Source organism: Microcaecilia unicolor, chromosome 3, assembly GCF_901765095.1.
Source record: "Microcaecilia unicolor chromosome 3, aMicUni1.1, whole genome shotgun sequence".
Lineage (NCBI taxonomy): Eukaryota > Metazoa > Chordata > Amphibia > Gymnophiona > Siphonopidae > Microcaecilia > Microcaecilia unicolor.
In genome coordinates this window covers 492,200,945-492,214,250 of record NC_044033.1, presented here as the reverse complement: position 1 = coordinate 492,214,250, position 13,306 = coordinate 492,200,945, and the positions used below count along the sequence as shown (strand labels likewise).

Here is a 13,306-nt window from a genome sequence, read left to right as displayed (position 1 = left end):
ATGATTCAAGAAACAAACTGTGAAGACTCTGTTGGAAATGGGCTAGATTGACCATTGGTCTGACCCAGTATGGCTATTCTTATGTTATGACTTTAGACCTGCTAAAAAGGACAGCCTATTTATTCTCCTTTTCTAACATAGTATATATATGATTCAGTGAAGAAACTGTGAAGAAGTTTCTTTGAGGACAAGCAGGCTGCTGTGGGTTGGCTTCTGGCACGCGAACCGTGGGCACAGTGCATGCGCGAACAACTTCCCGCCTGTCGCGTGAGCGTTCCCACTCAGTTTTTTCTTGTCCGCTGTGAGGTGAAGAGGTTTTTCCCTGTTCGCTTTGCTGTCCCAGGAAAGAGAGTCTTTGACGATTCTTTTATATTTCTTGTTTTCTTTTATCGAGTTATTCGTTCTTCTTTTAATAAAAAACAAACAGTATTTTTTCTTAGTTTTTGGCACTTTCTAAGTTTTCTTTCTTTTTGACGCGGCCGGCCTTAGGCTGTGCGGTAGGAATTTTCCCCTTTTGTGCCCTTTACTTTTTTGGCACGATCACGCCATTTAATTTCACCGAAGCCGTTTTTCCTTCCATGTCATCGAAGACACCCAGCGGATTCAAACATTGTACTCGGTGCAACCGGACCATCTCGTGTACCGACATCCACGCTTGGTGTATTCAGTGCCTTGGGCCCTACCATAGCCCAGCCACTTGCAGTCTGTGTCTTTGCATGAAGAAATGAATCCAAGCGTCTCGAGAAGCCCAACGAGAGAAGCTTTTTGGGGCTCGGTCCGGTCCTTTGAAATCGACATCGGTACCGAGGTTGGCAGCGTCGACATCGAGAGACGCATCGACGTCGGGAGTGAAGGTAATGGCTGCGGAATGACCATCTCGTGCTGGGAGCAGTGAGGCATTGAGTGGGTCTGCACCTGTCTCAAAGCCTCCTGTTATGCAGGCCCCGGACGCGACCCCGAGGAGACATGAGGATTCCACGTTTTTCTCATCGGTACCGAGGAGTCTTGATGACTGGTGTCGAGCGAAGGCGAAGAAGCACCGTCATTGTTCTCCTTCGACACACGGTGCAGGGAGCTCTGGGGCGTCGAGGGATTCGGCGCCTGAGAAGCATCGGCGCCGAGAGGATCGCTTTCCCTCTATTCAATGAGATTCCTTCTGAACCTTCCCCTCCACCAGAAAGGAGACTGTCTCCACTGGAGAGTCTATCCTTCACCTCCTTTGTCCAGGAAATGGCTGCAGCTATTCCCTTCCCTATGGAGGTTGAGGATGAGCCCAGGGCTGAGATGTTCGAGGTCCTGGATTATCTTTCTGCGCCTAGAGAGGCTGCAACGGCTCTTTTGTATAATGTACTGAAGGAAGTCCTTATGCAAAACTGGTCCTTCCCTCTGTCTAGTCCCGTGATCCCGAAAAAGACTGAATCCCAATATCGGATCCACGTGGAGCCTGAATTGATGAGGTCTCAGCTACCTCACAATTTCATGGTGGTGGACTCCGCTCTCAAAAGAGCCAAGAGTACTAGGGACTATGTCTCGGCGCCCCAGGCAGAGAATCTAGAACCTTGGACTCTTTGGGAGGAAGGCGTATCAGGCCGCTATGCTCGCTGCCAAAATCCAAACATACCAGCTCTTCTCGAGCATCCACTTGCGGAACTCGGTGAGGCAACTGTCTAGCTTGGTGGTTGCACTCCCTCCGGAGCAGGCCAAGCCTTTTCGTCAGGTGGTCAGGTAGCAGAAGGCATGTCGAAAATTCCTGGCCAGGGGTACTTTCAACACTTTTGATGTAGCATCCAGAATCGCTGCCCAAGGTATAGTGATGCGCAGACTCTCATGGCTGCGTGTCCCTGACCTGGATAATTCGGTCCATCAGCAGATGTCGGATGTTCCTTGCCAGGGGGATAACCTTTTTGGTGAGAAAGTAGAGGATCTAGTTGACCAGCTCAAAAAGCACAATGATGCTATGGATTACATAGTAACATAGTAACATAGTAAATGACGGCAGAAAAAGACCTGCATGGTCCATCCAGTCTGCCCAACAAGACAAACTCATATGTGCTACTTTTTGTGTATACCCTACTTTGATTTGTACCTGTCCTCTTCAGGGCACAGACCGTATAAGTCTGCCCAGCACTATCCCCGCCTCCCAACCACCAGCCCCGCCTCCCACCACTGGCTCTGGCACAGACCGTTTAAGTCTGCCTAGCACTATCCTCGCCTCCCACCACCGGCTGGCTCTGCCACCCAATCTCGGCTAAGCTCCTTAGGATCCATTTCTTCTGAACAGGATTCCTTTATGTTTATCCCACGCGTGTTTGAATTCTGTTACCGTATTCATTTCCACCACCTCCCGCGGGAGGGCATTCCAAGCATCCACTACTCTCTCCGTGAAAAAATACTTCCTGACATTTTTCTTGAGTCTGCCCCCCTTCAATCTCATTTCATGTCCTCTCGTTCTACCGCCTTCGCACCTCCGGAAAAGGTTCGTTTGCAGATTAATACTTTTCAAATATTTGAACGTCTGTATCATATCACCCCTGTTTCTCCTTTCTTCCAGAGTATACATGTTCAGGTCATCAAGTCTCTCCTCATATGTCTTGTAACGCAAATCCCTTACCATTCTCGTAGCTTTTCTTTGCACCGCTTCAATTCTTTTTACATCCTTCGCAAGGTACGGCCTCCAAAACTGAACACAATACTCTAGGTGGTGCCTCACCAACGACTTATACAGGGGCATCAACACCTCCTTTCTTCTGCTGGTCACACCTCTCTCTATACAGCCTAACAACCTTCTAGCTACGGCCACCGCCTGGTGTCTTCTGCTACTAGCTCCTCATCCAGGAGGTTTTTTGGAGGGAAGAGGAGTGCTCCCTAATCCTATGCTAGGCGTAGGTACACTCCTGCTTCTTGGCAGCTTACCCAGGCTCAGTCCCAGTGCGCTCGTTCTCGTCAACAGCATGCGCCTAAGGTCACTGCAACTCCCCAGCAAAAGCAAGGGACGAGCTTTTAACTGGCTCAAGTTCAGCATAGCCTCAGTAAACGTGACCGTACCGGATGACTTGCCGGTTGCGGGGAGGTTAATGTTTTTTCACCGAAGGTGGCCTCTTATAACCTCAGACCGGTGGGTTCTTCAAATTGTCTGGTTAGGATACACCCTCAATCTGGAATCCAAGCCTCCAAATTGCCCCCCCCCCCCCCCCCCCCCCCGGGAGCTTAGTCCTACAGCTCCCAGCACAAGCAGGTACTTGCAGAGGAACTCTCCGCCCTTCTACAGGCCCAAGCGGTGGAACCCATTCCACCAGGGGAAGAAGGGCTGGGATTCTATTCCAGGTACTTTCTTGTGCAAAAGAAAACAGGGAGGATGCGTCCCATTCTAGACCTAAGGGCCCTGAACAAATTTCTAGTCCGAGAAAAGTTCAGGATGGTTTCCCTGGGAACCCTTCTTCCCATGATTCAGGAAAATGATTGGCTATGCTCTCTGGACTTAAAGGATGCTTAAACACACATCTCGATACTTCCAGCTCACAGGAACTATCTTCAGTTTCGGCTGGGAACACAGCACTTTCAGTACCGTGTACTGCCTTTTGGCCTGGCGTCTGCACCCAGAGTGTTTACCAAATGCCTAGCTGTAGTCGCAGCGTCGCTACGCAGACTGGGAGTGCATGTGTTTCCTTATCTCGACGATTGGCTGGTGAAGAGCACCTCGAAGGAGGGTGCTCTGGAGTCCACGCGAATGACTATTCGGGTGCTAGAGCTACTGGGGTTCATCATAAATTATCCCAAGTTCCATCTCACCCCAGTCCAAGCATTGGAATTCATTGGAGCCCTGTTGAACGCTCAGACAGCTCGAGCTTATCTTCCCGAGACAAGGGCGGGCAATCTTCTGTCCCTGGTTTCCATTGTTCGAGCATTTCACTAGGTCATGGCTCGGCAAATGTTGAGGCTTCTGGGGCACATGGCCTCCACAGTTCATGTCATGCCCATGGCACGTCTACATATGAGATCAGCTCAATGGACCCTAGCTTCTCAGTGGTTTCAAGCTGCGGGGGATCTACCAGATCTCGCCCTCTGTGTCAGGAAGCCGTCCAGATGTGGCTTTGGGCTCGCCATCATGGCATGTTTCTCCAAGCCACTTATCTTGACAGGTGTAAACAACAGTCTGGCCGACAGGTTGAGCAGGATAATGCAACCTCACGAGTGGTCACTGAACATGGGCGTAGTCCGCAAGATCTTCCGAGCGTGGGGCACCCCCTCGATGGATCTTTTTGCTACTCAGATCAATCACAAGGTTCCTCAGTTCTGTTCCAGGCTTCAGGCCCACGACAGATTCTTTTCTCCTGCATTGGGCGACAGGCCTTCTGTATGCATATCCTCCCACACATCTAGTAGGGAAGACTTTGCTGAAACTCAAGCAAGACCATGGAACAATGATTCTGGTTGCTCCCTTCTGGCCTCGTCAGATCTGGTTTCCTCTTCTTCTGGAGTTGTCCTCTGAAGAACCCTGGAGATTGGAGTGTTTTCCAACCCTCATCACCCAGAATGAGGGGTGGCTTCTACATCCTAACCTCCAGTCTCTGGCTCTCACGGCCTGGATGTTGAGAGCTTAGAAGTTGCCTCCTTGGGTCTTTCAGCGGGTGTCTCCCGAGTCTTGCTTGCTTCCAGAAAAGATTCCACGAAAAGCTTTATTCTTTCAAATGGAGGAGATTTGCCGTCTGGTGTGACAGCAAGGCCCTAGATCCTTTTCTTGTCCTACACGGACCCTGCTTGAATACCTTCTACACTTAACAGAGTCTGGTCTCAAGACAACTCCGTAAGAGTTCACCTTAGTGCGATTAGTGCTTATCATTGCCGTGTAGAGGGTAAGCCTATCTCTGGACAGCCTTTAGTTGTTCGCTTCATGAGAAGTTTGCTTTTGTTAAAGCCCCCTGTCAAACCTCCACCAGTGTCATGGGATCTCAACGTCGTTCTCACCCAGCTGATGAAAGCTCCTTTTGAGTCACTGAATTCCTGCCATCTGAAGTACTTGACCTGGAAGGTCATTTTCTTGGTGGCTGTTACTTCAGCTCGTAGAGTCAGTGAGCTTCAGGCCTTGGTAGTGCATGCACCTTTTATCAAGTTCCATCACAACAATCAGAGTAGTCCTCCACATGCACCCTAAGTTCCTGCCAAAGGTGTTGTCGGAGTTCCAACTGAACCAGTGAATTGTCTTGTCAACTTTCTTTCCCTGTCCTCATACTCGCCCTGGCGAAAGCAGTTTGCATACCTTGGACTGTAAGAGAGCATTGGCCTTTTACGTGGAGCGGACAAAGCCCTTTAGACAGTGCGCCCAGTTGTTTGTTTCTTTTGATCCCAACAGGAGGGGAGTCACCATCGGAAAACGCACAATCTCCAGTTGGCTAGCAGATTGCATTTCCTTCACTTATGCCCAAGCTGGGCTGTCTTTAGAGGGCCATGTCACGGCTCAGAATGTTAGAGCCATGGCTGCATCAGTGACTCACTTAAAGTCAGCCTCCGTTGAAGAGATTTACAAGGCTGAAACTTTTTCCATCAGTCCACACATTCACATCTCACTACTGCCTTCAGCAGGATACTCGACGTGACAGTCGGTTTGGGCAGTCGGTGCTGCAGAATCTGTTTGGGCTTTAGAATCCAACTCCACCCCCATAGACCCATTTTGTTCTTTTCCAGGCTGCACTCTCAGTTAGTTGTTTATGGTTTCAGGTCAATCTCTGTTCTGTCCTCGGCGTTGCGAGGCCCAATTGGCCAATGTTCATTGTTTTGAGTGAGCCCGCTGCGTGAGCGTGCCCTCCTCAGTTTAATAAAAAGCAAAACAGAGAATTAGAACAACTCCAAAGGGGAGGAGGGTGGGTTTGTGAGAACAATCAGCCTGCTTGTCCTCGGAGAAAGTGAAGATACATACCTGTAGCAGGTATTCTCCGAGGACAGCAGGCTGATTGTTCTCACAAACCCACCCTCCTCCCCTTTGGAGGAGTTCTAGTTCGCTGTTTTGCTTTTTATTAAACTGAGGAGGACACGCTCGCGCCGCGGGCGGGAAGCTGTTTGCACATGCGTGGTTTGCTCTGCCCACGCGCCGGTGCGTTCTAGAAAGTTTTTGTTTGCTTAGAGGTTTGCCAGTCTCCTGGGCCGTCGTGAACGACGACCCAATCGTGAGAACAATCAGCCTGCTGTCCTCTGAGAATTCCTGCTACAGGTATGTATCTTCACTTTACAGGTGATCAACAGTGCCTTCCCTTTGGTAACTGGTACAAAGGTTGCAGGCAGAAAAGTGCCTGCAGACTGCATCTACTTGCATGGTTGTGAAAACTGCACCACAAATTATTCTGAAAATATACTGTAAATCTGTATGTTAAACCAGAGAGATAATATTTTTTATTACACTCTCTTTTTAACCTCTTAATTTAATAGATTTCCCTAGTTCTATGCACATATGTTTTATGATTGTACCTTGTTGATTTTTACACAATACCAAGTTTTTTTGTTCAATTCTCCACAGATATATTCTATTAATGGGTCTTCAAGATCGAAATGAGAAGCTTTTCTATAAAGTGCTGATGTCTGATATTGAACGGTTCATGCCTATTGTTTATACTCCTACTGTGGGTTTAGCTTGTCAACAATATGGTCTTGCATTTCGGAGACCAAGGTATGTAAGCTTATACTTCAAATAAAAGTAACAGTAGGTTTTATTTTAAATCTTGACTGTTTTATTTCAAGAAAATTGCTGAATGTACTCCAAGCAAGGAAAGCTAGGAGAATTAAAGTTGCATTAGAACTAGGGTCGTAGGAAGATTACAATTTTTTAATTGCGATTAATCCTGTGATTAAACATTTTAATCATGCTTAACTGTGTGATTTCATTTATAGACAGGTTATAAGGTTCTCATGAACAGTTCATGTTTCAGGAAATATGTTAAGACTCCACTTCACTTTAAGCCATTCCAGCTGAACTACGATGGGGGGGGGGTGGGGGGGTGGGGGGGTGGTGCTGTCTTTTATCTGCAGAGAGACAGGTCACAGTTTCTTACCTGTCAGTGAACTTGACAGTAAAAGATAGAACGGCTCAGACTGCTGCATAAAAAGAATCCTACAATATTCCAAGGACAGATAGTGTGACAGAACCACACAGGTTTATTAACACTAGAGCACAGATAAGAAATTACCCCTAGGGTAATTCTGCTCAAAAATAGTTAAAATTCTGCACACAATATTTTTAAAATTCTGTAACGTATATTTATCAAAATAATACAGTGTCTCTTAATCAGTGGTGTAGCTACAGGGACCACAGGGGCCTGGGTCCCCCCCACAATGCCTCTGGGGGGTCCAGACCCAGCAACTGAAAACAGGACAGGGCGCCAGGCAATGTGAGACCAGAGCGGGACAAACGCTTTAGCTGGGGGGGGGGGGGGGGGGGGGGGGGAGGGCGGAAGAGGCAGCAGGAGGGCGCCAGCGGGGAGGCAGGCCAAAATATTCCCCCCTCCCGTCGAAGTCTGGCTACACCCCTGCTGAATAATAAACTTCTAAAATGTAAAATGTTAAAGTTTTTGGTGCAGATTTTCCCCAGTAGTACAGAATCAGTGCTCATACATCCTCCTGCATTCACATTTTGTTACCTCCCTTAGTTTTTCTCATACATAGCTTCCCATATTGTCTCCAGCTATTCTCTTCCCATACACAGATTCATCTGCTACCCCCTCATTGCCTCTTCCCTTCCACATTCCCATTACCTTCTGATGTCGCCAGATCTTCTCTTCCCCCCCCCCCCTCATCGAAATTTCCCAGTGGCAGGGCGTGCATCGAGTGAGTCTCCACCTGTCTTGATGCCGACTGCTGTGCAGGGTCCCCAGGAACGGTAAGCATTGGACCCAACCCCGAGGTAACATGATAATTCGATGTTGTCCTCTTTGGCACCGATGACTGGCATCGGGTGAAGGCCAGGAAACATTGGCATCATCCGCATTGATGTATGGTGCCAGATACTGCAGGACACCAAGGGTGCCCCCAGCTCCCTAGAAGCATTAGTGCTGGTGTCAGGATCCTGGGTGGTGAGCCCCCTGGAACATAGCTGGGTTTCCCACCATGGCAGATAAGTCACCTCCAAAGGAGGAGCAGAGGCACGACAGGAGCTGGAGACAAGGCAGAAGTTTGGCAGTGTGGGAATCAGGAGACCAGTGGACTTGGCAGCAGGAACCAGTTGCAAAAGGACTCAAGGTAGAGCTGGCCTTTCCTAAAAGTGATCAGACCCCCGATGTCACTCCTGCATGTGACGTGTCGGGGTTTGGTGCTGGGATCACAGCAGCACCATAACAGTACCTCCTCTTCAGCGGCCTCTCTTACGTCCGGATCTGGGTTTGTGAGAGAACAGGCGGTGAAAATGGTGGTTAAGGACTGGAGCATCGACTTGAGTTGCCAGTTCCCAGGAATTGTCCTTGGGGCCAAAGCCCTTCCAGGAAATGAGATACTGCAATTTGTTCCATACCCTCTGAGAGTCCAATATAGCCTGTACTTTGTACTCCTTGTTGAAGTCTGCATCAACTGATAGCGGTGTAGGGGAATCCTTAGTCAATTTCCTTAATACCAGTGGTTTCAGCAAGGACCCGTGAAAAGTGTTGTGGATCTGCAAGTTAGCTGGGAGTTTTAGTTGGTACGTGACAGGGCCAATCCGATGGGTTACTGGGTACAGCCCAATGAATCGAGGGGCAAACTGGGTGGAAGGTGTTTTAAGGCTTAGATTCCATATGGAAAGCCATACCAAGTCCTCTATCTGGAAGCAGGATGCAGGAAGTCTCATTTTTTTGGCTTGTTAATTGACCCTATGGGTCATTTGAAGTAGGACATCATGGGTGGTTTTCCAAATCTGATATAGTGAAGTTACAGTCTTTGTTACTGCAGGAACATCTGCAGCTAGGGGTACATGCATAGGTGCATAGGCACCTGGGCATGTTGTCCAAAATCAATCCAAAAAGGGGAGGCCCCGGTAGAAGAACTTACATGATTATTGTGACAGAACTCTTCCCAAGGTAACAGCTAAGACCAGTTGTCCTGGAGGGGAAACATAGGCTGTCAGGAAGTCCGTCAGACTCTGATTTGTTCTTTCAATTTGATGTTAGTCTGTGGATGGTATCCTGGTGAGAATTCCAATTTCACCTGCAGGGAACGATTGAGGCTTTCCCAGGATTTGGAGGTGAATTGTACGCCCCAGTCAGAGACAGTGGACACGGGTAAGCTGTACAATCAGAAGATCTCCCTGAGAAACGTTTGGGCCGAAGTGAATCCAGCAAGTAATCCAGCAAGGAGCACGAAGTTGGCCATTTTCGAGAAATGGTCTTCCATCACCCATATAGTAGTGTACCCAGTTAGACTGGGAAGATCCGTAATGAAATCCATTGCAATGTGTGTCCACAACTTCTTAGGTATGGGAAATGGTTGCAGAAAGCCCCAAGGATGGTCATGGGAAGGTTTCTGGCGAGCACACACAAGATAGGCCAAAACAAATTTCTTTATATGTTGAGAGTGGGCCACCAATATGAGTGGGAGATGAGCTCCGTGGTACCTCAAATTCCAGGATGACCAGCTTTTCTACACATCTTATTTCCTCCTCGAAACTAACTACCTGTTCCTCTGATCCTATCCCCACCCATCTACTTAACACTATCTCTCCTACTGTCATCCCTTTTATCTGTCATATCCTCAGTCTTTCACTGTCCACTGTGACTGTTCCTGATGCCTTCAAACATGCCGTAGTCACACTACTCCTTAAAAAACCTTCATTGGACCCTACCTGTCCTTCCAACTATCGCCCCATCTCCCTCCTCCCTTTCCTATCCACTATACTTGAATGAGCTGTTCACCGCCGTTGCCTTGACTTTCATTCATCTCAAGCTATTCTTGATCCACTTCAATCTGGCTTTCGCCCCCTTCATTCAACTGAAACAGCGCTTGCTAAGGTCTCCAATGATCTGTTCCTGGCCAGATCCAAAGGTCTCTATTCTATCCTCATCCTTCTCAATCTATCTGCTGCTTTTGACACTGTTGATCACAGCCTACTCCTTGATACGCTGTCCTCACTTGGATTTCAGGGCTCTGTTCTTTCCTGGTTTTCTTCTTATCTCTCCCAGCATACCTTTAGTGTATACTCTAGTGGATCCTCCTCTACTTCTATCCCACTGTCAGTTGGTGTACCTCAGGGATCCGTCCTGGGATCTCTTCTTTTCTCCATCTATACTTCTTCCCTTGGTACTCTGATCTCATCCCATGGTTTTCAGTATCATCTTTACACTGATGACTCCCAGATCTACCTCTCCACACCAGAAATCTCAGCAGAAATCCAGGCCAAAGTATCAGCTTGCCTGTCTGACATTGCTGCCTGGATGTCTCAGCGCCATCTGAAACTAAACATGACCAAGACTGAGCGTCTCATCTTTCCCCCTAAACCTACCTCTCCTCCTCCCCCATTCTCTATTTCTGTGGATAACACTCTCATCCTTCCTGTCTTCATTAGCTCATAACCTTGGGGTCATTTTCGACTCTTCCCTCTCCTTCTCTGCACATATTCAGCAGACTGCTAAAACCTGTCGTTTCTTTCTCTATAATATCAGCAAAATTTGTCCTTTCCTTTCTGAGCACACTACCAGAACCCTCATCCACACTCTTATCACCTCTCGCTTAGACTATTGCAGCTTGCTTCTCACAGGTCTCCCACTTAGCCATCTCTCTCCTCTTCAATCTGTTCAAAATTCTGCTGCACGACTAATATTCTGCCAGTGTCGTTATGCTCATATTAGCCCTCTCCTCAAGTCACTACACTGGCTTCCTATCCGTTTCCGCATACAGTTCAAACTCCTCTTATTGACCTATAAGTGCATTCACTCTGCAGCTCCTCAGTACCTCTCCACTCTCATCTCTCCCTACATTCCTCCCCGGGAACTCCATTCACTGGGTAAATCTCTCTTATCTGCACCCTTGTCCTCCACTGCTAACTCCAGACTCCGTTCCTTTTATCTTGCTGCACCATATGCCTGGAATAGACTTCCTGAGCCGGTACGTCAAGCTCCATCTCTGGCTGTCTTCAAATCTAAGCTAAAAACCACCTTTTTGATGCTGCTTTTAACTCCTAACCCTTATTCACTTGGTCAGAACCCTTATTTTATCATCCTCACTTTAATATTCCCTTATCTCTTGTTTGTCCTGTTTGTCTGTCCTAATTAGATTGTAAGCTTTGTCGAGCAGGGACTGTCTCTTCATGTTCAAGTGTACAGCGCTGCATACGTCTAGTAGCGCTTTAGAAATGATAAGTAGTAGTAGTACTTTTCTAGACTCATGTTCTCTTTTGAGGATGCTCTCCTGAAGTCATCTAAGGACAATAGTCTTGCCCGGTGGTACCAATGTGACAGTATCGGTCAAGATTTGGGCTGAGTCAATAACATTCTGGAGGTCAGGTGTCTTCACCCAATTCCATGGATCGCAGCAGGGCGTCTTCTTTGTTATTCTTCTCTGCTGGTCGAAAGCTTGTAGTTGATTAAGCCACCATGCTTCCTGAAGATATAGTAAATTCTTATGGTTGGAGAATTTGGCCCCCTCGAGTAAGTGGCACCTCTCCTCCAGCGCCAGTTTTATGGCCAAAAGTTCCTGATCTCCTGTGGTATAGTTTCTCTCGGCTGGAGATAACTTCCGTGAGAAGAATGCACAGGGAAGCAGTTTCCTGCAGGTGTGTGACTGGGATAGGTTTCACCCGTCCGATAACTGAGGTGTCTACTTCAACATAGAATATTTTCTCAGGATCAGGGTGTCGAAGGATCAGAGCTGTCATAAAGGCCTGTTTCAGATGGTCAAACGCGATTACGGCTTTGGTTGGCCAGTTCTGGGAATTCACCTCCCTCCGGGTGAGAGCCATCAGAGGTGTTGCAATGACAGAGTAATTCCGTATGCAGTTCTGGTAATAGTTGGCAAAGCCCAGATATCTCTGAAGAGCTTGGCGGTCCAGAGGCTGAGGCCAGTCAAGAATTGCGGACAGCTTGGCCGGGTCCATTCGTAGCCCAGGTTGGAGATGATGTACCTCAAAGAGGGTAATTTGGAGTGTTCAAACACACATTTCTCCAATTTGGCAAATAACTGATTCTGACGTAGGTGGTGGAGCACCATCTTGACATTCTGCCTATGTTATTCCAATGAACGGGAGAAGATCAGGATGTCGTCAAGATAGAGAAAAACACATTTGTACAACAGATCTCAGAATATGTCATTAATGAAGTTTTGGAAAACAGCAGGAGCACTGGTGAAACCAAAGGGCATAGCGAGATATTCATAGTGCCCATCTCTGGTGTTGAAGGCTGTTTTCCACTCATCTCCCTCCCAGATCCAGATGAAGTTATAGGCTCCTTGAAGATCCAACTTAATAAAGACACAAGTGACTTGGAGTCGTCAAAGAGTTCAGAGATGCATGGTAGGGAATATATGTTCTTCACGGTGATTGCATTCAAGCCCCTGTAATCGATGCATGGCCACATCCCCCCATCCTTCTTGCCTATGAAAAATAATAGAGACATAAATGGAAAAATTAATCCCTGCTGCAGATTGTCCTTGATATAAGTGGGTATGGCTTCAATCTCAGGGCACGAAAGCAGGTAGACTTTGCTCTGGGAGGTGTCTTCCTAGGCAACAGCTAACTGGGACAGTCATTAGCCTGGTAAGGTGGAAGGGTCTCAGCTCGTTGTTTAGAGAAAACATCCGCAAAATCCTGGTAGGTCCGAGGTAGGGCCTTCTTGACTTCTGGCTTATGGCCAGCAACATGGGAAGCATGATGGAGCTCAAACATCTTACAGGGTCGATCCCAATGTGCTATCTGATCCTGATCCCTGTCAATCTAGAGGCAGTGCCCTTGTAACCAAGGAAGGCAGAGTATGATGGGATTCACGGCTATTTGTAGAACATACAGCGTTATAGCCTCCTTATGCAGTACCCCAGTCTGGAGACTGAGTGGCAGTGTTTTGGCCTTGATGATTCCCTGAATGTGTCCATAGACAAAGGAGACAGGGATGGGTCAAGGCAAGTGTTTTGGGGGGGATATGATAATGATGGACCAGGGCCTCATCAATGAAGTTGCCTCCTGCCCCAGAATATATGAACACTTCAGTGAAGAATTTGAGTTCCAAATCTATAGCAGTTGGAACAAATAGCTGGGTGTGGGGAGCTCATCAAGAGGGTGCTATTACTGCCTCCCCTTCCAGAACTAGACTTGCGGGTTTCCCTGCTTCTTAGGGCAGCGTGGGGTGTAGTGTGCTTTCTCATTGCAGTA

General features: G+C 47.8%; 1 protein-coding gene across 1 annotated transcript in view; it reads left to right on the top strand.

The window, feature by feature from the left end:
* The window catches only part of ME1 (malic enzyme 1), a gene marked incomplete at its 5' end in the record, with an annotated part of 362,344 nt that overhangs the window by 87,313 nt on the left and 261,725 nt on the right, over positions 1-13,306 (top strand). Inside the window, 1 exon segment of the mRNA XM_030195171.1 lies at positions 6,509-6,658. Coding sequence (XP_030051031.1) covers positions 6,509-6,658 — 150 coding nt within the window.